At 43.9% G+C, this 24,884-nt stretch overlaps 1 protein-coding gene and 2 long non-coding RNA genes across 9 annotated transcripts in view; 2 read left to right on the plus strand and 1 right to left on the minus strand.

Annotated features, from left to right (window-relative positions):
• SEC22C (SEC22 homolog C, vesicle trafficking protein) overlaps positions 1-5,009 on the plus strand; it is a 22,811-nt gene extending 17,802 nt beyond the window's left edge. For all 7 annotated transcript variants that reach the window (XM_080387717.1, XM_080387712.1, XM_080387716.1 and 4 more), the window contains one exon: positions 1,280-5,009. In XM_080387717.1, the coding sequence (XP_080243843.1) occupies positions 1,280-1,480 (201 nt within the window). In that variant the 3' untranslated portion in view covers positions 1,481-5,009. The remainder of the gene's footprint in view (positions 1-1,279) is intronic.
• LOC308063976 lies at positions 4,413-17,849 on the minus strand. The gene is made up of 2 exons (XR_013928145.1): positions 17,763-17,849; positions 4,413-17,145 (listed from the first exon to the last, which is right to left on the minus strand). It is a non-coding gene; the product is annotated as an uncharacterized lncRNA (long non-coding RNA).
• Positions 17,761-24,884, plus strand: part of LOC308063975 — a 54,252-nt gene continuing 47,128 nt past the window's right edge. Inside the window, exons 1-2 of the long non-coding RNA XR_013928144.1 lie at positions 17,761-17,810; positions 18,260-23,490. This is a non-coding gene — a long non-coding RNA (uncharacterized lncRNA). The remainder of the gene's footprint in view (positions 17,811-18,259; positions 23,491-24,884) is intronic.

Raw genomic sequence — 24,884 nt, forward strand, 5'->3', positions numbered from 1 at the left:
CTCCTTATGCAGAAGAGTTTGAATGAGGTAAATATGTACTCTGAACCCGTTCTTCTTGAAAGGTTCTTTAAATGCCTTAAATGGTGGTCCACAACCTTCAACTTGAGGGCAATATATTGTTTGCAAAATCTTCAGGTTTTAGCCTGTTATTGCAGGAAGCTGCTGTAGTTGGGTTACAAATTGACAGAAGGACAATGTGTATCTGTTGCAGATACACAAGGGCACAAAGGATGATTGACAGTAGCTGTGGCTTAATATTGCTGCATTTGGCTAAGGGTTTGGGGACGACTATCTGAAGACTTCTGTTTATCTATGGTATTTAAAACTTGCAGAGAGGCTATTTATTGTACTGTCATAGATACAATTTAGTATCTTTCAGCCTTCTTACACCTCTGTGCATGGCAGAGCTTTAAGATGGAGATACTAATTTGGATCTAAATATTTGATGCAAGTCATTCTTCAGAAGGAAATGCTGTCCTGCTTTTTTCCAGTTAGTACCTGAAGCTAGGAAAGCTAAATAAAGAAGAGTTCTCTCTTATCCTTTTGATCTATAGCAGTCATCTTCACAAAATGCTTATGCATAAATTGAGCTCAAATGTAGAAGTGCTTTCTACATGCTGATCTCTACTTGTGTCATCAGCACAGTTGGAAACTGTGACCTTAAGTGAGAAAGCATGATCTGTTAATGCCTGAGTTACTTTTTTAACTCTTCTGCCAGCACTTTGAGGTTTTTAGTTTTCTCCTGTAAGGGTTGTTGCTCTTCACACATGCTTAGTGAATGGGTTCCACCTGTTCTTGAATTTAAAAAGAAAAGGAGCCCGAAACCCCAGCTAAACCTGTTAACAGAAATGATGGTCTTTCTATCAGCTTAAGTCTAGAGATTTAAGTCCTTTGTTTATCCCAACACAAATATGGCAGAAGCAGGTTTGGGTTTGCAGTTTTCCTGCTTCTGAGCCTTTGTCTTGCAAAAACCATAGGTAGTTTCTGAAGGCTGGCTCAGCTTTCGTACTCCTTTTAGTTCAGGCTGAGATGGGCAGGAGGGACACCAGTTGTGCTGACAGACTTCTTTTGATATCTGTGCTTACCTCATAGGGTCTGGGTTGAGGCCACCACTCTGGCTGTTCTTGGAGGACCTTTCCACGAAGCTTTGAGCTTCTTAGTGATCACTGCATTGTCAGGCACATCCAAGCAGGATGGATTTGCCAGCAGTTCCCAGCTATGTTTCTTGTCCTTATGTACATAGTTTAATGCTAACACTGTCTCTCTGGTCCTTTTGTAGTGTTACTTGTACCTCTTCTACAGCTCGGCAAGGAAGGTGAAGACGTTTGTACTCTTTTTCTCTGTTTGTTTATGCAACATATACTTGTACGGATTACGGAACTTCTGGCAAATAACCTTTCACATAGGAGTGGCAACTCTTTCTTCTTATCAGATACTGACAAGGCAACTTATGGAGAAACAGCCTGACTGCGGAGTATGAAAAAGACTTTGGGTTTGCTACTCTATTTTTAAAATTTCTTTTTGTATTAAACTGGCCAAAAATAGCTTGGAGTATTTTTAAAGGTGCGTGGCAATGGTTATTGCAAGGATGATATTTCAAAGCAACTTGAAATAAAGTAGGATACTGTAATCATGTCAAACGTACAGTGAGGAATGTAGCTGTATTTAACATGGCATGTGGTAATTGTGCATGGTAGATCTTGGCAGGTGTCATCAACAGATGGAGGTTCTTCTTACCATAAACAGGCTTTTGCTCCTTGACTAATAACACCTAGACAGCATTTTGCCATTTCTCTTACTGGCTTTGTGAACAGTTTGGCAGGTCAATGTCTTGCCCTGCCAGTGCTTCTGAAAATACTAAAATTGCGTAGTAAAATGAAGATAAAGTGGTGGGTAACATTTTTGTCTATAGAACTTGTTAAGCATTAAGATTCTTGGTAAATGTAAGTAAAGGAGTTATTTGCCATAATTAGATGAGTTCAATATCAGTGGGGAAAAATTGTTAGGATGAGTTTCAGGGTAATTTTTCTAGGTTTTGAAGGAAAGGAAAAGGCTGTGGCTCTTTTAAAAACCATAAAGACTATAAGTATCTCCTGGCTAAACAGAGCATTGTAGTTAAGTATATGCTTATTGGTTAATTGCAAATATGCTTGGGGCAGCATAAAATAAACCAAGTGAATGTAAGCGATCTTTCAGCTCAAGTGGCCTTTATTTTCTTTAAGGTCACTCTTAGTATAAGGGTAATTCCATGTTTGCTTGGTCTGTACAGATGATAAATCTTCCAAGCCTGGTTATGACAGGCCACTGACTCCTTCACCTTTTTTAAAAAAATGTATAGCTGGTGAGTAGAAAGCCATTTCCAGTAATGGAAAGTAAGAGCAGGTTCTCTTTATTACATAAAACACCTTTAGTTAATGGTGTTCAGTTCTTACACTAAGATGAATTTATGAGTGTGCACTTTTGAATATAGTACTTAAGAGCTGAAATTCTTAACCTCTGCTGCACTGGGTATTCTTGTATGTAATGTATTGAGATGCATATGGGCATTTTAGAACATATATGAATAATTTAGGCTGTGTAAAAAAGGTAAAAAAAACCAAAAACAAAAACCATAGCATTTTGATGCAGCTGTCCTTGAAGGGTTGTAGAGATTCAAATTGAGAAGATGTAGAGAACTGTAGGTGTGTTATTGTGGAAGTATGGTCCTAGATTTTCTTTTATTTTTTCTTAGGAATCTGTTTTCTGGTTACCCCATTTTTTCCACCAGACATTTCTCACCAAAGATTTGTTTTCCTCTCGCGTAGTCTTTACCTCTGGTGGTTGCAAAGAGATTAATGTGATGCAGAGTTGTCTTCCTGAGTTTGCAGAAACACGTAACAAAATTACTTTCTCGCATCTCAGTGAATTTTCTCGAAATCTCATGATGCCAAACGCGAGTATCAGTGGACTACTAGAGCAGAAACCTGTGGTGCTGCACCTTGGAAGCACTTGTGTAATGCAGCTGACTGCAACAATGGCATTGATAGGCAGCCTGTTACAGCCTGAACCGTTTCTGGGACATCAAGAGACTTGGTGCCAGAGCTTTTTCCAGCAGTAAAATGTAGGTATTTCTTTTCCATCACATATTAGCACATTTACTATAACAGTAACATAATGAAATCTCTTAAACTGTGAGGGATAATTTAGTAGGAATGATGGAAGAATATTGTAGCCAGCCAGTTAAGAAAACAGCTGGAGCCGTGTGCCATAAGGGAATACTCTTCTGTTATAAGGGAGTGGATTAAAGTTGTTTGTCTGTCATCACCACGGTTTTCTGCCAGAGTGTAAGTGGAGAAATGAAGCCAGAATTCAACCAATGTACTTAAGACACCCAGATGATCCCACAGACGTTGGGTTTTAGTACTCACAAGCTTTAAGCTTTCATGCTGTTCAGTCCCAGTTTTACTTGGTAAGATACTCTTGGAGACTGCAGGGAACTAAAAGTTTGGATTACAAGTTTAAAAAAATAAATCTGAAAAAAGGATACCCCCAAATATCTGATACTAGATACTTAACAAAACTTAGCACTTCATTGAGGATACTGGATTTGATGACAGATTGTGTTTTCCAGGAGCATAAGCCTGCTGGGTTTTTGTGGGGAATCATCCTTTGGGGAAAGGATGAAGCATTTTGTACTACAGATAGACAAAACTTTGTGAAAAGGACCTCAGTGATAAGACCCAACTCCCTGCTCCTACCTTTTTAGCCTCAATGTGGCTAAAGAATCCAAAAGAGCTGTACTGTTGCCCTGTAGTCTTGGATAAAGCTAGCCTGCTATAGCTTAAGGCACGCAGGGCATTTACAACTTGGGGCATAGGGCCAGTGAGCCATTATCTGTTTTCTATTCCTTATCCTTGGACTGAGCTGATTGGAAGCAACTCTAATGTTTCTGATGCTTCCTGAGCATCTGAGTGTTTGCTTTATCATAAAACAAATACATCCCCGTGCCAGGTGATATTAGCAACAGCTTTGCAATAAGAGTGGTAGAACAAAGTGTTTTGATAGCTTGTGTAATTAACATGGAGTGGATAAAGATGAAATTCAGCTTTTGTTTAATATTTTCCTTTTCCTGAAGATGTTGCAGTAAAATCAAATGAAACCAGTTGGTTCAGTTCTGCCTTCATGTAAGTGTTGTTTTGCTTTGTGGGTTAGATGGAGGATGCAACTAGAACTTTTCTACTAAACAAATGAAGCTCTGGTTTGCTGTTAGTCTTAATCCCTTTGCAGCCTTTTTTTTCCTTTTCCCCCCCTGTAATATGTATTAACCGTATTAAGGAATCTATGTGGATTAATATGCGCGTGTTAGTATCAGTGCACTTTGTAGGTTTGGATTATGATGCCAGGATGAGGCGGAGCACGCATAGTTTGATATATTTTTATTTTTAATGTTAGTATTTAGAATGGCTCCTATATCTTTATGGTATTTATAAAGGTAAACATTTTCTTCTGCTGAAACAGCAAGAGGAATAGAATAGTTTACATTGATCTCAGTGCTTTAAGATTTAATAAAAAAGAATGACTTGCAGTTTGAGTACATGAAATCTGACTCATAATGTGGGATTATGCCTGTATCGAATCAAATCCCCAAACAGGAATCCATCCCTTTTTGTTCGACTTTAAACTGTTTAATGTAGTTTGAATTGCATCTTCTTAATTCTGTCAGTTTTCAAGATAATTCTTTTGGAAACTCTTTTCCTCACTCAGCAGCTCAGTGCAAGAAAATTGGCAAAGAATAGATTTCATTAATTTAAAGATTTGTGGTGCTTAGTCACTTTATGAAGCTGATAATTTCCGTGGTTTTTCTTTTTTTCATTCTCCCAAAGACCTGTTAAGTTTGTAGAAGGTGGGCTGGTACCTTTTTAGACATTTTTGCACTGTATTAATAATTGAACCTGTGTAAATGTGTATAAAATCATTTTGCATGTATAGATATATATGTACATATATCTAATAAATGGCTTTTTTTGTAATGCTTGTCTTCATTTATAGTTTGGAAATAGCTGATTATATTAGAAAAAAGGTTGATCAGCCATTTCATTTTTGTGTGCATCTTTAGTATTTCATGTGGCAGTGTTAAAAATATTTTTAAAATAAGCTCATCTCTTCTCTTCCACAAAGAATTTCAAAATCAGAGTGATTTCAAATGCTGTTGTACTGCATCCTGGATTGTATGTGGTCTTTTACAGAGAGAAATAGCTGTATGAACTCGGGGTGGCTTTCTTTGAGAGTGTGCGCTTTCTGATACCCAATCCACCTGGGTGCACACTGCCTTTTTTTGTTCAGGGGGAATTAGGTAGGATTTTTATTCTGTCATCTACACACTGAAAAGCGACTGATTCCCTAATTGAACTATATAATTACAGTTATGCATATGTATATAGAAACTTGCTTATCCAAACAACAGATTGCAGTAGGCTGTGATATAATATCTATAGCTTTAACAGTCTTCCTCTTTACTTTCAGAAACCCAGTAATAGAGGCTTTTCCTGCAAAATTTGCATTTTGAAGTGTTGGAAGTATGTGAAATAAGATGTAACGCTGTCCTGTAGGTCCTTTTCCAGCTGCCTGGCAGTCAGTAATGGGGATTTTGCAGGTTGCTGTTAGATTTTTATCCTAGTCTCTTAATAGAACTAGGCCTACTAGTTAGTCCTACTGGTCAGTTCCTACTGAGCTTGTGGAATTTTTTTTGGCCAGTTTCAGCCACCTTTGATAAAAGGCTCTGAAGACTGATTCATTAAGCTTTATAGAAGTGAATGGCTTGATGTGACAGAAGATTCAGGTTTCTCACTGTCTGGATGTGATGGGCTCAGGTATCAGCAAATGTGCTTCAGGAGAGTGATGCTTTGAATAGCAGGACTCATAGAGGACCCTGCATAATCAGGAACCAAAGAGTTGGGTAAAAATCAAAAAGCTGGAGAAAGTCAGACTTGTGGAACTACTGGTTTCATCCTATTTTTCTGCTCCCTGGTCCTCCACAAGAATGGTAACTAGATACCTGTTAACATAAGCAAAACATGGTGGGTAAAGGGCTGGATTCTTCCACTGGTTTCCAACGTGTAAAAAGTGATATCTTTTCTAATCTCTGAGGCTTATTCGATATCAAGAAGGCAGTTGTGGGTAAAGCGGATCTGGGAGAAATGCAAATTCTTTAGCACTATTCTGTTTTAAATATATATCTCACTCTTTGCCTTGACTTGGCGTTTTAGCCTTGGAGCTTGCTCAGCTGCTGGCTTGTGACACGGAAATGTCAGCAGTAGGTTTGAGATAGTTACAGTGCTGCAGCACTCATTGCCATGCTGAAAAGAGAAAGAGAGAAGCCTCAGTGTGCTCCTGTAATGAGGAAAGAGGCAGAACAGTAGGTTGTGCAGTCAGTAAGTGGTAATAAGCAAAAGCTGATGGCAGGGGAGGGAGGAGAGAGCCTTATTCCTCTGAACTGCTCTGCCCTTTGAAATCTAGAAGCTATTTTTGTTCTGTAAATAAATGATTGCTCAAAATGTGTTTCTTCTCAAGATGCCGATAGAGAAGAACAGCAGCCTTTCCTGTTTTTTTCTGAGGTGAGGGGAGAAAGCAATTATAACTCCCTTTCTCTTTTGAAGATGCTGATAAAAGGAGGTAGGAGGATCAGAGGGTCCCTGTGCCAAAAAAACAACTCCTAAGGTGATAGCAATACATGTTTTTATTTTAAAAACAAAGTAACTCAAGTTCTGCTGTGTGCTGACTTTCAAATGTGACCTAATTGCATGTAAAAACTGTTTTGGGGGGGGGGGAAGGAAACAGTGGCCACAAGAAAGAGCAGCTCTGTCTTCAAATGTGTTACCTCCTCATGATGCTGGCTAGCTCAGCTCTCTGTTCAAGTGTGCGCAAGCCACTTTTGGAGCAAGCTCAAAAACAGGGGTAGGCAGGAGGTGGGGACCAGCTGAACAGTCTCTTTCGAGCAGTGTTTGCTTTTAAAAGGGGTCAACCACCTGCTTTTGCCTCAGTTGTGAGGTGCCTCTGCTGAGGATGCAGGCTGAAGGGGTCAGAGGCTTTATTTCACACCTGTTGGCTTTTACAGATACCTTCTGGTTGTCTGCAAATAAATCTCTACTTCAGGTCTGACCTTTTGGAGAACATTTTGGAAAGAAGCAATACCATGTCAGCAGAAAACAAAGGTGTGTTTGAGCTCCCCAGGGTGTGGGTGTGTGGAGATTAATCCTCTTCCCCTTGGTCTTTCTTTTCCAAAAGGCTTAACAAAGTGATATTTTTAAATTTGACCAATTGCTGTGCACTGTTTTCCCTCTAAAGTGTTGTTCTGGCAAAACCTAAGACCTTGAAGAGGAAGTGAATAGTATCTACATTTTCCCATGCTGCAAATGTGTGTAGTATCATGCAATTGTATTCATGAGGGCCTTCAGGAAGGGCTGTTGAGAACCTGTTAACATCGGTGCGTGGGCAGGCAGATAAAAGGTACTATTCCTTCCTTTGGGCCTAGCCACCACCAGATATGGTAGCAGCTTTTTTGCCAAATTATGGCAGTGAATAAGAGCATGAGCTCAAGCTCATGCATGTCATAGATGGGCTTAAGCTAATTTTTAATCAGGCAGATGCAGCTAAAAGCAGAGGTGTCTCCCCATTCCTGATGCTGCAGGTCTTTCCCTTGAGTCATTTTTACTAGCCCTTGGAAGGCTGAATCAGGCTGCTTGGAAGAACTATTTAAAAAGTAATTAAATGGTAACAAAGAGCAAAGAGCCCTTAAAAGTCTCTGCTTTCTGTTCCCACTTAAAGTGCATGATGAGCAAAACACAGAAGCCTATAAAATTCCCTTTGGTTGAATAAATAAATGTTGTTCAATATAAGAACGATAAGAAAGGCTTGAAATAATGACCATTAAAATGTAAAGCACCAGTCAGTATAGCATGACATATGGCTGCAGAGGGCTGAGATTTACTCTTTCATTATGCAAGGAAAGACATTAACATACAAAATCCCTTATTTCATGGGCTCTTTTAGGGAAACACTAAAAAGCAATTATGCGGAAAGTTCAGCTCTGAAATACATTAGTGCCCATCGGTATGCACCACACAAAACAAACGAGGCTGTCTCTTGTGAGGTGCAACCTCCTCTTACCTGCTGTGGCCTCGAGTGAGAGCTAAGGGCACGGACCTTCTGGCATGATTGGCCCTGAACTATTTAAATTTCCCTGCTGCATGAGGCCAAAAGCCCCAAGTCAAGCTGCAGTGAAGGTGCCAAGCATGCTAAATAAGCCTGGGCCTGACACGTCAGGTGTTCAGCAGCAGAACACCCTGGTTTAATGGGACATGGTTTGCCCTCGCCAAAGGGGAATAAATGCTCTGCTCAGATGTGGCAGCACAACTACAGCTTCTGAGCGTGGGTCTGGGTGGCAGGGATTGTGCTGGCACTGCCTCACCCTGGGTTTTGCTGTCTTTGTGTATTAGGTGTGACCTGAATATACGTACAGCGTCAGGCTTCCCTGCAGGACAAGGCAGAAGTTGGGCATCTGCTGCGAGCGTAGCCAGGGACTGGGACATCCTTCCAGCAGATGGGTCTCCTCTCAAGGTAGTTTCTTTAACCTGCACACAGTTTTCATTTAAGGCTCGAGAAATGTTCAGGTGACACAAAGCAGGGATGCTTGATGCATCTCAAGAGCTGGCAACGTAGTCAAGCTGGGTTGCTGGTTTGGACTCCCAAGCTAAAACCCCCGTGATGTGTCCCCATGTTGATACCAAAGCTTCTGCTTTGTGTCTAGCCCATACGTACCTAAGTCATAGTGTCACTTGCCTCCTCTTTCTCTGAAGTTTCTCACTGAGGCTAGTTGTCTGCGGATGCTGGGGTTGGAGGGAGCAGGCGAGAAGCAGCAGCGCTTTGTGGTCTGGTGGTTAACAGACTAGACTGAGTAGGGAGAGGCCTTGCTGCTTCTGTGCCCAGGACTCATGTGTCCTTGGCTGTTCCCTACGCTCGTGCAGAATTCCCCAGTTCCCCCAAGCATGAGCAGGTAAATAGCAAGGACGATTTGTTTCAAACTTTTTTATTTTAAATCCAGTATTCAGTGTTACTTTTTGAGCTCTCTGCTTCTCACTCCTGCAAGCACTGGGAGGCACCAGCGTACAAGGTAACGCTGTGTGCCAGGCTGGGACGAAAGCCAAGCAGCTGACTCGGGGAACCTGCCAGTTTTCTTACCTGCTTGTGTGAATGCTACGGTTCTCCCAGTAGATTTTGCTGTCGGATTCATAAAACGGAGATAAAATACCCTGGAGACAGTAGGAGGATCACTTCAGGGCTGCAAATCCACTTAGCTGGCTAGGCTGGAACCAATTTGTCAAAAGCAAAGTCACCACAGCTGCTTTTTTTGCCTTGCTAGTCTTTAAGGAACAAAGCATCATTCTTTGTGCTAAATATTGGTGCTCCTGGTCTGAGCATCGGGGCTTTGTTTTCGGCCTGAGGGATTCAGGAAGGGACTGGAGGGTTTCTAAGAGAAGAAACCAGCAGCTTAATTAGCAAGGAGTCTGGAGGCATACCTGCATACATTTCTGGTACTTAATCCATCTGCAGGAGCTGCTTGGAAAGTTAAGTTAGATGGAAAGGGATTTTGAGGCAAAATCTTGTTTCCGAGACTCTGCTAATAAGCAGGCAAAGGATGCTGCTGCCCTTTACGGTGAAGAAGAGTGGGAAGGTGGGGTACCTGGAGAGCAGAGAGCAGCTTGAGGGGTGGTAGGGTAGAGGATGCATAGGGTCACTTCCAGGCAGGACCTCAAACCTTGCTGACTGTCCAGGGGTGTATCCCGTGAGCCAGCACTGGGCAGAGAGGCCTGAGCTGGAGCTGACTGAGGTCACCAGGCTGCTTCCAGCGACCAAACTGGGTTTAAGAGATGCTTTGCTGGTGCTGAAAGGGACCTTGCAGGATCTCATTAGTCCTTCCTCCTGCCCAGAAGCCTGTGCTCTGTGATTACATGTTTTTATAGCAACCACATCTTCCTCCTGCCTTTTCTGCTGGCAGTAGTGCCGATTTCTGCATCCACTCCTCCAAGGTGGCAGGAGAAAGTTGCACAGGCATGAAGAAGAAACTGAACCTACCTCACTGCAAGCTTACGTGTACCAGCACACTGGAGAGGGCAGCATGGAGACAGAAAGGGTAAATGGAGGAAAAGGCGGCAGGGAAGAGCAGGAAGTGGGATACTTGGGACTGCTGCACTGAACCCTGGTTATGTCTGCTCCAGCGTCATCCTAATCTTCGAGATGCCTGAGCTCCCCAGGGCACATAGAGGGAGAAGTGACACTGGGTGCTGCTTCCTGGAGAAACCTGTGCATTGGCTAGAGGAGGTGACAGTTCTGTGCCGATGCTGGGCCAGGTAAACATGATGGACTTTGCCTGGCTTAATCCCACAGTAAATCTGCTGCCCTTGCGGGGTGAAGAGGGGCTGCCTGGCTGAGGAGGAGAGTCATGTTGGTATCTTCCAGAAGTTAGCTACTTCTGGTATCACTGTGTGGTCAGGAATAAAATTCTTTCCCAGCCAAAAAGACTAGGCTTTTTCAGCAATTTCTCCCTTCGTAGTTTTATTAAAAAAAATATCTCTTTCTGATCACTGCATGAAGAGTGACTGGCTGTCATGCACCATGGCAAAGAGAGGGGCAATTCTCAGATTCCAGCTGGTACCAGCTACCATCCTCCTGTAAAGGGGACAGCTGTGGTTTTAACACTTCTTAAAAAAATCCCAAACTCCCAAGTGTGCTCATGCACCGTGTGGGTCATACAGGTTTACGTGCTAGCACCTTGCTGGGACACCACTGGCCAGCTTGCTTTGAAAGGATCTTGGCCGTAACTAGGGGTTGCTGGCTGGCAAGTCAGGCAATAGCAGAGACTTTGCTCCTGCCTGGATGAGGAGCAATGAAGGTGCCAGAGCTCCCTATGGAATTACTCCCTTTGGGAACAGCTGTGGGAGGCTCTCTGTGAGCCAGAAATACCAGCTGTACCACCTGACACCCTTTGCAGTGGCTCAGACACAAGCAGAACCAAACTCCTGGGTCACTAACTGAACAACACCATTTTCCATCGTTATGCATCTCAGGCAGCTCCCAGCTGTTTGCTCACTGTGTTTAACCAGGAACAATAAAAACTGTAATTGCCAGTTGATGTCTAAAGAACTCAGCTGTGGGAGGGAATTCTTTACAAACTGGAATGACTGCCGTGCACACTGCCACATCCCAAAGTTTTTTCAGAGGGATGCTTTCTACTCGCCTGCATAGGCACTTCTGTCCTTCCTTTGGAGCAGTAAGTTAGCTGGAGGGCTGCCAAGCAAACCTCCCCCTTTGCCACTGTTTGGAAACTGGATTTTCAACCATTAGAGGCTGATTTTAATCTCTCCTGCGTTGGTAGATGCTGCTCTGGACCCCTACTTGCTGCTGGTGAGATTGCACCTAAAATAGTGAGTCCAGCTTGGGCTCTGTAATCCAAAAGGAATGTGAGGAAACAGGAGAGGATCTGGTGAAAGGACATCATCACGGCTAGGGGCAAAAGCCTGTGATCTACAAAGAGGTCAGGGAGCTGAGTTTGTTTAGTCTTGAGAAGAGGCTAAGGGACCATCTGATGGTAGCCTACAACTACCTTTGGGGGAACTGCAGAGATATGGATCTAAATTCTTAGTAGCAGAAAATATATATTGAGCAACTTGTTGCAGCTTGGGAAGTTCAGGTTGAACACTAGATAAACTTTCCTCACTCTTTCCTCTGATAAATATTTTAGGATGTTTCAGGACAAATCAAGTTTTTGCTGGATATTTTATTCAGGAGAAAAAAACAGAAGCAGATTTTATAATATGAACTGAATTCGTTCAGTTGTTTAGTCACAATCAAAAAAAATCCAAACTTGATCTTTTAAAAAAACTTGAAATGCTGAAGTTTTCTTTTAAACTGGTTTTTCACTGTGAGCTACAATCTCAGTAGAAGTCATAGAATCATTTAGGTTGGAAGAGACCTTTGAGATCATCAAGTCCAGCCATTAACCCAGGACTGCCAAGTCCATCACTAAACCATGTCCCTAAGCGCCACATCTACATGTTTTTTGAACTCTTCCAGGGATAGTGACCCCACCACCTCCCTGGGCAGCCTGTTCCAGAGCTTGACCATCCTTTCAGTGAAGGATTTTTTCCAAATATCAAATCCAAACCTCCCCTGGTGGGACATGAGACTGTTTCCTCTTGTCCTGTCAATTTGTCACCTGGGAGCAGAGACCGACCCCCCCCCCCTAGCTGCACCCCCCTGTCAGGCAGCTGCAGGGAGCGAGAAGGTCTCCCCTGAGCCCCCTTCTCTCCAGGCTGAACCCCCAGCTCCCCCCTGAGCCCCCCCCCCCCCCCCCCCAGGCTGGTGCCCCAGCCCCTTCCCCAGCCCCCAGCCTGGCTCTGGACACGCTCCAGCCCCTCAGGGTCTGGCTGGTGCTGAGGGGCCCAAACTGAGCCCAGCATCCGAGGGGCGGCCCCCCCAGTGCCCAGCGCAGGGGGACGGGCACTGCCCCGGCCCTGCTGGCCATGCCGTGTCTGACACCAGCCAGGGCGCTGCTGGCCCCCTTGGCCACCTGGGCATGTGGGGGGCTCGTGTTCAGCTGGCCATCAACCAGCACTCCCAGGTCCTTTTCCACCAGGTGGAAGGAGAACATCCTGAAAATGAAATATTTTGTTCAACTCCAGACAGTTTTTGTTCAGGAAGGTCTAGAAACAGCAGCAGTATGCTGTGATCAAAGAGTTTGATCACATAAAGATTTTAAAAACAGGGGCATAACTGGTCTCAGCCCCTGCTTTGACAGTCTCAAGTAGTTAAAACTCAGTGTTCAGTCTTGTTTGGACCCCATTTCCCTGTAAGACCAACTTAAAAATTGAAATAATTAATGTTTGCAACTTAAATAATCCATTACTGGCTGGTCAGCTGTGTGGTACCCAAATCCATCAAGGTACTGAGCTTCTCTTGGTTATGGGCTTCAGCTGGTTAATTGTGGGACCTACTGCAGTTTTAGACACACTTGGGTACATGGGCAGAAATAGAAGAGGGCTTTGAGAATATCTTTGACCCAGGTTAATAAGCAGCTCTTCCCCCCTATATCATGTCTATCCATCCATCACTGCCTGGGAAGAAAATCAATCCTTTTTATAGCAATGAGCATATTCAATAATGCAAAAGGTCACAGCGTCATACACAATGCAATGGTGTCTTAAATGACAGATGGGTTACGGCTTTGCCTTCTAAAACCTGCATGTTTATATTTCAATTTGTTGTCAGCAGCTAAGGCATCTCTTGGAAACCCAGCTGCCTCATCTTGTTGTGCTGTCCAGGAAAGCTCTGGTGTGAGGACCCCCTTCCCATTGGAGTCCACTGTTTATGCATGTTGAGAACAGTCTTGGCCAGGATGGGTTGATTTTCTAGCTAGCAGAGTGTGCTTTGGTGTCTGCAGTGGAACAGGCAGTAACCTATGTCATCAGCAGAAGCAGATTCTCAAGGGACACCTCTGAGTGTCTTGACACCACGTTGGCCACAAGATAGATGGTCACAGTGTTTGGGAAGCTAAATACATATGGTGGGTTGGTTTTGGTTTTTTTTTTTGGTTTTTTTTTTTTGTGAGGGCTGTAAGGTCTCCAGATTTTGTGGCAATGCAGATCACATTAGTACCAAAGATAACTAGGTGGGGGTGTTGTTTCCTCTTTGGTTCACACAGGCACAGCTGCAGCAGGGTATAACCTAGCTAGTTTAGTTAGTGCTGTGGTGGCATTGAACTGAAGGCTGCTGCAATGATCTTCTTGGATATTTGGGAAGTAAGGTTAAGGCCAACTCTATATTGTGTTCCAAACCTGAGTTCCACACCAGCTGCCTGGGGAGCAGCTCGGTAGAAAAGGACCTGTTTATTTTAGTGGACAAGCTGAACATGCCTCAGCAATGGGCCCTCACAGTGATGAAGGCCAACAGCATCCTGGGCTGCATCGGTGACAGTGTGGCCAGCAGATGAAGAGAAGGGATGGTTCCCTTCCAGCTGGCATTTGTGGGAATGCATCTGGAGTGCTGTGTTCGGTTTTGGAAACCCCGGTAAAGAAAGCCATCAACATACTGAAGCGAGTCCAGCTGAGGCAAGATATTATGGGGCTAAAGAACATGGCATAGAAGGAGAAGCTGAGAGAACTGGGTTTGTTCATCCTAAATACGTGATTGCTAAGGAGAATGCAATTGCTGTATTCAACAACGTAGTGAGTAGTTAGGGAAAAAACAAAGCCATACTCATCTTGGAGATGCCCAGCAAATGAGAAGCAACAAACAAAAGTTGCCACAAGAGAAATTCCAACAGTATTTAAGGAGACATTTTTCACTATGAGAGTGGTTAAACACTGCAACAGGGGACTGGAGAGGTTGTGTCATCTCCATCCTTGCAGACAGTTAAAACTGGACTGGACAAGACTGGGAATTCTGGTAAATATTGAAGCTGGCCCTGCTTGGGTGGGGAGCTTGGTCAAGAAATGTTCTGAGATCCATTCAAATTAGTTGTTTTTATATTTTAGTGACTAATTACTTTACAGTAGCAGAAACATAAGCCTACTTTATGACAGAATCAAGACTGATTATGGGGGGAATAGAGGCAAAAATGGGATCAGTGGTGTGATGGGTGCAGAGGTTTATGCACAACTAAAAGACCAATGAGCTGTCTAGAGTCTCTAAGAGCAACTGCTGAGATGGCTATAAATGGCTCAATAAAAAGGATCTCAGCTGTAAAATTGTGATGTTACACAAAGCTACAAACAAAGGGAAATGGCCAAGCCAGGCAAGGCCCAAAGATTTCAATTGGCCTGTGGGTGCTGAATGCAACAGACTGGATTTAGAAGCAGCAGTAACTTTGAAGAACCAACCATTTATGCCAAGGATCAATGAACACTGTTCATGACAGCATTTGAGAGCTCGGTAAAGGGTCACAGGGGTAAGGGAAATGGTCAGGTCGCGTGTGGCCTTTGGCTGGTGGGACTGTTGGTCACCATTTGCAACACTGTAAGATAACTGAGGATTCAAGTGTAGCAAAGATGGAAGGAAAGCTGAGGCCTGAGGAACACAAAAAGAGGCCCTGAAGCCAGGTTATGAAATGCATATTGAGGAACCTGAGCAGCAGGACTGATTTCAGAGCACCTTTGGGAATTCAACCCCTTTCTTTAGGTATGTGGGTTGAGTTTGGGGACAGATTTCTAAGACTCATCTTACTGAACCCATTTTATGACGTTACTCAATTTGATAATGTTTTTCCAGTTTGAAAACTGAAGAGGTTCCAGTTTTGAAGCGACCAACCTAGGTCTCAGCAGAGAGTGCCATAAGCTAAAGAGATGGACAGGCTTTGACACCGTTGTGGAGCTGAAAGGACCCGTGTTCAATTCCTGCTCATTAAGGTTTCTGTGTGACTCCGGGCAGGTCACTTAGAGCTGTGCTCAGGCTCAGTCAGACGAGCACAGAAATCAGCGGTGTGTCTGAGCTCAGGAGAGTGAATTAGAGCATCTGCTCGCCAGGCTCAAGTCCCCTGAGACCCGTAGATCCAGCACCAACATGAGGCTCTTGTGGTTCACATGCAGGATACGGGAATTTCTCACTTTCTCTGTGTCTTGCTTTCTCCTACATAAAACAGCTGCAGAATCTTTTCATTGAATTATTCTCTGTCAAATAAAAGTTCAGTGGGAACATGCCTATTCTGATGAAATTACACTCAAAAACACCAGACAGAGCATTTTGAAACCTCCAGTTTGGCAATAAAAGAAAAAGGAAATTGAAGTCTTGATACAACATTCCCTTTTATTGCTGTGGGAACATTTGAACGACCCTGAATAGGATTTATTTTTAAAAAATCACAACCAAACCACCTTAGGTTAATTTGCTTCTGTAGTGGAATAGCAATATTTTCACAGGCTCATTTAAACAGAAAGGAATAATCTGATCTCCAAGAAGTTATGCCTTTCTCTTATCCTCCGTTTCTTCTTTACTTATATGCAGGATTTTCAGGAGTGCCTTTGAACTGTATGAACTTAGGTCAGGTAAGTTTTTATTACATATACCATATTTGCCCAGAGAGAGCCCACACTTTATGATTGCGGCTCGCAATCTGTGAGCAAGTGATGACAGAGTGGACTGCCATAGTTTCAGTGCCCAAATGCTTCAGGGCAAAATCCACAGCCGTTGTGTCAGCAGATGTGGTGTGTACAGCACCTTGCACAGCTGCACCCTCTTCTCAGGGGAGCCTCCAGTGGCTGCTGCATTAAAAGTACTAATTTCCACCAGCAACTTACTCCCCTAATGAGAAATCATAGCAACAGCAGAGCGTTTAGATCCACTGGAGGAAATTATCTCCATGGCTAAAGGAGCCGTTCCCTGATTTCTACCAGGTTAGGACCTGAACACAGTTTCCTTTAGCCCATGAGAAGCAAATTAAGCCGGAATTTCTTGAGAATATCCTCCTTGTTTAATTTCTTCTCTCCCTTTTTATTGTTTCATATAAAATGTTGCTGGGCTGCATTTGCCACAGCCCTCCCCAGCAGAGGAGTAATTATATTTATTGGAAATGCTTCCTGATCACATATTCATTTACCAGTTGCTAAAGTAAAATGAACTGGGCAAAGTGCCACTGGAGAGTTGGATTCATAAGCTGGAGAAAGCAAATGAAACAATTGCTCGATGTGCAGTTGCTTTCCCTCTCCAGCAATTCATTATCTTCCTGTTCAGCTCATTTAGGAAGTTAAAAGTCAGTTGGGATGGCAGCATGTGATACTTTTTAGCATGACCATAGCTTTGGGGTTGCCAAATTTACCTTTGACTGCACTATAAAGGACACAACAAATACCCTAACACTGTATCTTAAATGTGTTGTAATAAATAATAACAGTATTGAAACATTTTGGTTTTATTTCTTGGTTACTCTTGGTCACTGTCATTAGTATTGAGTTGTGATTGACCCATTTCCATCCTTCCTGTCCTCCTTCTCCCTCCCACTACCCCAGTATTTCTGCACCCCATAATCAGCATGAAGAACAACCAGCTCCGACTCACCCCATGCAGAAAACCCCCATAGCACACGTGGACACCACTGACACCTTCAGACCCACCAACCACCTTGACATGCGGAAAGCAGACTCCACAATCTGTAAGATTGTAAAGTAGGTATGTTTATTCAGCGCTGGGCAGCACGGGGGAGTAGTCCCGCCAAAACCGTGCGCGCCTGATACGAAAACTTGCTCTGTTTTTATAAGACAACTCATTACATATTCATAATATGATGTAATACGCCTATACATATGCATTACCTATCCCCGCTTTGTATTAAAATTAGTTCTGCAAGTCATTTCCATATCTCTCTCCCGACTGAGTTTGCGCAGTGTCCCCTGGTGGTGGTCGTCAGGGGTCCTGAGGATGAAGGCAGGTGAGTCTTCCTCGTGACCCCCACATCTGCGCAGGCTCAGTAACGTCCTGCTCTTTGTCCAAACCGCAGAACCAGCTTTGGCTTGTTCTTGCAAGGTTGTAATCTTTCTTTGGACTTATATGGTCATAAAGCTGGACTTATATGGTCATGAAGCCCTTTACTCCCGTACACCTTATCACAGTACCCAAGCAAACCGTGTAAGATTTGGCAAACAGCTTAAATTTTGCAATTTTTACCCTAAACAGCTAAACAGACTATTACAATTGTTAAACTCTACCCTATCTCTTACCCCCCCCCCCCCTCTCTCAACCTGTCCTGGTTTCGGCTGGGAGAGAGTTAATGTTCTTCTCAGTAGCTGGTACAGTGCTGGGTTTGGGATTTAGTATGGGAATAATGTTGATAACGCTGATATTTTTACTTATTGCGAAGTAATGTTTATACTAAGTCAAGGACTTCTCAGTTTCTCTGGCCCTGCCAGCGAGAGGGCTGGGGGGGCACAAGGAGCTGGGAGGGGACACAGCCAGAAGAGCTGACCCAAAGTAGCCAAAGGGATATTCTATACCATAGAACATACTGTTCAGTATATAAACTGCGGGAAGAGGGCAGGGAGCTGCCGATCGCTGCCTGGGGGCTGGCTGGGCATCGGTCACTGAGTGGTGACAATTGTGTTGTGCATCATTTGGGTTTTTTCCCTTTTGTATTTTATTCCTTTCCCTCTCTCTCTGTCCTTCTCATTACAATTGTTGTTGTTATTGTTGATATTATATTTTATTTTACTTATTAATCTGTTCTTATCTCAACCCACAGGTTTTACCTTTTTCCTGAATCTCCTCCCCATCCCTCTGGTGAGGGGGGAGCGAGCGAACGGCTGTGTGGTGCTTGGTTGCTAGCTGGAGTTAAACCCCAGAACCACCCAAACCCCCACTGAAGTGCTGTGAAATACTGCTGAGGCCATCTGAGCTGTGGAGGCCACCAGGTTTCATTGTACAGAGACAGCTTGTGGGACCCACCTCTCTGGTCTGCAAAGGAAGCCCACCCAGCTGCTTGTCTGGGGAAAGAGATGTCACCTTCCAAACGAGCTGCCTGAATACCCAGCCAACCTTGGCTGCAGCGCAGAGCAGCAGTGGACTCCTGGATGGCTCTGTGTGTGTCTGTGGTTTAGCATATCAACCTGTGCCAGAGCGGTGGCAGGATAGCATTGAAGAATTAGCCTCACAGAAGAATATAGTCTAAAAGAAGATATCACTGAAAGGTCAGCTACAAGTCTCCAGATGCCTCCTCCATCCTTCCTTGCACATTTTAGAGATGTCACATGGACCAGTGCAGGCTCAGGAGCCCAATGGAGGTAAGGAAGGAAATGCAAAGCTTACCTGTACGTAACCATGAGTACAGGACTAGCAAAATGCACCAGGTCCTGTACAAGCACACACCAGAAAGGAACAGAGTTCGTTCAGAGCACCAAGTGCTGCCAGAGACCCTGTCAAGATGAAAAAAACAGCCAGAATGAACCAGATAGGCAAAATAGTACAGGCAGAAACCCGCTGGTGCCTGCGAGAGAATATTTTTCAAGGCATGACCCTTTTGTCTCTGAACACTCAATCTTCGTCCCTGGGGAAGACCTATACAATCTGTTGAAACATAAGCCTATCAAGTGAAATATATAAATCTACCATATGTGGAAAATCAATAAGCATTTATTGTATGGTGTATTACACTACCCCCACCCCCCGTATCTCATTCCCTCTGGCAGTGGTAGGCAGTAAATTAATAATTAATTATATTCCTGCTCTCTCCCTTCCCATCCCATCATTTTGTATCTCAATCATGATGGCTAATAAGCCTACAGCCTTACCTGAGGTCTGCTGGTGCTAACTACTTGCTTCTTTCAGCTTGCCTAAATGTCCAATGTAATTAGATTTGGAGCATTTCCTCTTATCTTAAATTTAGCTTCCATATTTATGTTTTGGTTTGGGTCTGAAGGAGGAACTGTATGTTCAGAAATTTTTCTTCTTTCTTCCCCCAGATATGACGGTTGCTCTAATAAAAGGTATAAGCTCGCCCTCTTTGGCCCTGTTTAACACATGAAGGGAAGGAACTGGGTGGCTCTAAAGACTGAGGGAGACTTCTCTGATTTTAAATTTAAAAGGTGCTTGATAGTCTTTCTATCACTTAGCATCTTGGGTGGTCTTTGATGACGTGGATGCATTGCTTTCTGTCCAGAAACTTAGTCAATACCTGTCAGTTTGAAGATTGCTTATTAGACTCATAAAATTCAAACAAAGTGTGACAGTACACATCCTAGACAAGCAGACACTGGAACTGGGCTGATAAAGGCTTGAATTACTTGAAGAGAGCTTAACATAATTGCTGGTTTTCTTCTATAAAGAGATTTCTACAAAGCATATAAAAGCAGCGCTTAAAAAGAAATGATTTGTGGCATAAGTGGTGTGATAAACATCTGAATGTTAATGTGGTTCTGGTAAAGAGCCAAGTGAATTTGTGTCTTGAGCATTTGTTTTCCCTAACTTAGGCACGCTGAGATTCGGTCGTCTGTATATCAGTGTCTAATGCCATTTGAGGGTTTCCTCGCTGGTCCCATGCTGCCAGCCCAGGAGGGTTTGGGTCCCCTGTAGGTTATGTTCCAGCCCTGTGTTGACATGTCAGATGTGCCAGCATTGCTCAGATGTCATTAGATATCTGTGTTTAGGTGCATGAGTTGAGCCTCATACAGCAGAATCTAAATTGTCTCGGTTTTAAAGCTTGAAAAACATCACCAAAAGAAAATTTATACTGAAATCCCAGATCTTCTGTTCTGGGACAGTGGATGGGGAAAGGAGCCATCTCAGCTGGGGTAGGGGGAACCACCGCTCCTTTTCTAACAGGACAGAGGAGACATTTCAAACTCCAGGCAGTCGCTGTGCCCTCAGAGCCCCCTGCGACGCTCGTGTGGGGTGCTCTGTGCCTGGTGGCATTCTGAACATTCCAGAGGTGCAGTCATTTGGTCCACACTTGGAGGCCACAGCAGGAATAAGTTGGCTACGGTGGCCATTTCTGTAGGAAAACCAGAATCTAATCCCGTGTTGTTGATATTTTACCTAGACCAATTTAAGTCACTGGAGGGGATGTTTAAACTGCATTCTTTGGCCACTGAGTTTGAGAATTCCCTGCTGTGTGGCAGTTGTGGTCTGCGTGTTGCATGTAAGTCCAGGACGTCAGTGATGGTAGCAGCTTAAACAATGAAATACTTTCTACTTGTCCTTGCAGATGCTCACTCTGTTTTTTTTTAAGTTACCTTTTTTTTTCATATTGAAGTATTTTTATATAGATTCCTGTGGCTGTCCACATCAGCACTTTGAAGGTACATGTTCCTCTTCCCTGCTTGGATGGCTGCACTATTACAGGATGATCTGTAGCTGGACTGCATTTAGCAGACCTCTGTGAGGGATGGAGGGAGCCATGGGTGACAGAAAGGCACGCATGCACAGACATACATGCATTGTGTAGGTATGTAAAGAGTTACATATCCATGAGAGGCTGTGTTTGTGTGCATGTGTGGAAGAAGAGGTTGTTTGTTTCCATATTTCACAGGTCCATCATCTTGCAGACCTGACATGGCCAAGCATAAACTTGCTCTTTCTACCCAAGAAAATAGCACCAGTCTCATTCACATCTTGGCACTAGCTGGGCATGTGATTTTGTTGGGGGGAGTTAATTCATCTCCGTCTTTTCTGTAAAGCTGGAGCCAACCTGAAATTATTTTTATTTGAAAAACCTTTCTCTTGAAGTCTGTTTTTTCCAGCACCCTCTGTTAACCTTTCACTTGTCAATGACTATTGTAGCACAGGTAGCTGGACAAGCCTTTTCTCACTCCATCCACCCTAGTTATTCATGCTTATCTAAGAAAACCCAGCTGTGGCTCTGTTTGAAGCTAACCTCTATGTTGTGAAACTTTGATCTGCTTTTCTAGTGAGTCTACTGCCCTGTGTTTCCTTCTTCCTTGAGGACCACAGCCAAAACACGTGTGGATTTCCCAGAATAACTCTTGCTTTTATCCCCATGATCTCCTGGAACATTTCCTCTAAGCAAAGCCAGGCTCACTGTCCTCATGCCAAGCTGAGCACGCAAAGCCAACTGTGACAGGCTCCCAGCTGTGGCTGGCTCCCAACTGTGGCAGGCTCTCGTGTGTGAGGATGCTCTCTTTCCCCACAGCCTCTGCTTATAGCAGGTGTGGATGGAAGGACAGGCTACTATGCTGGGCCAGACCCAGCTGCATTATCAGGTGGAGATAACAGTGATAATATTAACCAGCTAAGTCTGCTCTGTGCTAGTAGCTATGCTTATTTTCTTGCAGGTATATGGCGTGGTCTTGTAGAACTTTGGTTTCCTCCGAAGTTTCCTATAGTAACATTAAAAGGGATTTGCTACTTTGTTGTGGCCTCAAAGCTCTGGAGAGTGTTTCTGCTGCTCAAACGTCTTCACCACCACAGTTACAGTGTGAAAAATCCCACATCCTTCAGGGCCTTGTGTCGGCCTCATCTTCATATGCTGTTTCTCTGCATGACTTGGCAATGTTTGGCTTCTGCTGAGAAATTCAGAAAATCAACATTAAAGCTGAGAGGCTGCCACTGATGAGAGAATCCATTAGTCAACAAATAAAACCCCTCAAACAGGTATTTTAAAAGGAAACATCAACAACTTGCAAAGCGATACACTCTTTTTCTGGCTTGTGTATGTACATCAATCCCAGCTGATGGCTAGTGTTGAAGCTGGCAGTTTGCATTGCTCTGCAGGATGTGGAGAACACCAGGAGTTCAATCAGTGATTCACTCTCTTTTCTCAGATCATTATGAGCAAAAATGCATCTCCTTCAAAATACAGAGCTGTCTCGCATGCCAAAGTCATCAGTAAGCACCCACACACCTGGTGAGGTTAATGCTGCTCAGTTCCTCTGGAATCTGCTGAAACGGGGTGTTTCATTCAACTGGTTTCCTATTTTATATGGAGGTTTATAGTCTAGTCTGTCACCATGGTCTAAAGCCAGTCCAGGCCAGTTGTGGCTTATCCTCTGTAAATGAAGTTCTCTCTTTAGCTATTTCTTATTGCTATTGTTGGGCCTTACCTTTGGATTTATTTTTCCAGGATCAATTTACCATTTCATAAGTCGAGCAGCTGCAGCCTGGTTTGAATGGGAGGATGAGGTGACAGTGGGACCATTCCTTACATCATCAGTTATCCCAAGCAGAAATCACAAGAGGGGATAAAGCTTCAATGGCTTTGGCCTGCTGAGTCTGCATCTACTTACATTCTTGCGCAGTTTCAAGATCTGAAGCTTTAGAAAAACGACAAGTACTGCAAGACTGACGCATATTCATGAGCTGACAGCAGTGTGAAGATGCATCTTATGATATGGTAATTCTTTGCTTCTCTGGGTTTGTACTGGGAGGTGTCACAGATGGTTGAGGTTGACCTCTGGAGGTCACCTCATCCAACATCTCCTGCTCGAGCAGGGCCACCTAGAGCAGGTAGCCCAGGACCAGGTCCCCCTTAAATTGAATTTTCTTTCAAAATGCAACTTTTGCCTCTAGAACTTGGATTAATCCTTTAAAAATACTGATGAAATCCATTTATCTTTCCAAAGGGAGGTTTGCCAAGAGCACTATTGCATTATCTTTCACATGGGATATTTGCTTTCTTTTGATTTAAATTATATCTATTATCTTTTTAAAAGACTGCAAATTGGCTGTAGGAAACCGAGCAGACAGTCATGTTGTAATGAAGTATCTTCCATTCTGGAGAAATTGTATTCAGTCTCAAGTATCCCTCTCATTTATTACATATTGCTTTGAAGGGAGAACATTTAACAAAACTGCCAACTGGTTCCGATCTGTTTGACCTGCTTAGATCCAGAGCGACTCCTTAGAAATCGGTGAAATGACATTGATTCAGAAATGCTGCAATTAAATGAGGTAATGGATGAGGACTCAGCGGAGAAAGCTAAATGAGAGTGATCTGATCAAATTGGGAAGCTAGCAAAAAAGGTGAACTCAGCAATTTCACGTTTCTTGGGTGGACCATGAGAGTGCTTGGGTGCATACTTGTTTGGGTGTGTTTGCCTGTTGCTTACGGGAGCTGGTGTGTGAGAAATGCATGTCCGAGTATGTGTGTACTGTGGGTGTGGGTGGGAACCCAGGAGGGAGGTTGCTACATAAAAAGGAAACGGTGAGGTGAGTTGATCTGTAAAACCATCGTGGTAAACGAAATGGTTCTTCTAGTTTGCAGAATCAAAGGGCCAGGGGTTGGGTTCAGGTGCTAGAGGCTGGAGAACTCATGGGCTGTGCTTTGGACACCTCCAGCGACACCTTTCCAAGACCAAAGGATGGTTTGAGGACTAATTTACTAGAGGGACTATTTCCCACCATAGTGTCTCTCTCCTTGCACCCTCTTCCATTGCTACCTGGGCAGATTTACACCCTCCAATACCCATTTGTGTCCTTACATGCCACCCCCGGGCATGCACCCCAACCCCTCGCCTTCTTGCCATGCAAACTCCTCCTTGCTGGGCTGCAGCTCAGCCCACTGCTTTACTTCATATGAATCAAACTGAAGAAACAAACAAAATAATAACCACACCTTGGGGCCATACTTTTGATTTGTTTAGTTTAGTTAAGTAGAGTGTCAGTGGGGCACTGAGCTGTTCTTAAGCCAGCACCTGCCTTATGCTTTATGTGTCTGAGTCTGGCCTCTTTCTTCATCAGAAATGATGTCAGGTAGAGTTGGGAGACTTTGGACACTTCCCTGAGATCTCTGGCCATGCCCTAGGAATGGCCAGGATGCGCAGAGTCATAGGATAGCTGGGCTGGGAAGAATCTCTGGAGGGCTCCAGTTCCCCTGGGAAGCCAGGCTCAGTGAGAGCAGGATGTGCACTGTCAGGTTTTGAACGTCTCCAGGGATGGAAAATCTGCTGCCTTGCTGGGCAGCCTGCTCCAGGGTTTGAACACACTCACAGTGGAAAGATTTTTCCTTATGTTTAAATTGTGCCTGTTGCCTCTTGTCCTGTCAATGGGCACCACCGAGGAGAGTCTGGCTCCGTTTTCTTCACACATACTGCTCCCCCCCACCCCCCAGCCCTCAGGTATCTGTATACATTAACAAGGTCCCCCCAGAGCTTTCTTTTGTTGAGGCTTAACAGCCCAGCATTCTCAGCAGATGATTAATCTTACCTAACATGTAAAAATTTAATTTCAAGTCTAAACCAGCCACCCTGGACTCCTTTGACTGCAGAGAAACAGACACTGGTGGCACATATTTCAGCTCCCTTACCCTGCAGATCTCGGGTGTGATTCCACTGCCTGTACAAAGCTGCCAAACACCATTTGGGATGCTATCTAATACATTTGCATGGGAATGGCAGGTGTGACACAGGGTTCACAAG

The sequence above is a fragment of the Falco punctatus genome, assembly GCF_963210335.1.
Source record: "Falco punctatus genome assembly, chromosome: 4".
Classification (NCBI taxonomy): Eukaryota; Metazoa; Chordata; class Aves; order Falconiformes; family Falconidae; genus Falco; species Falco punctatus.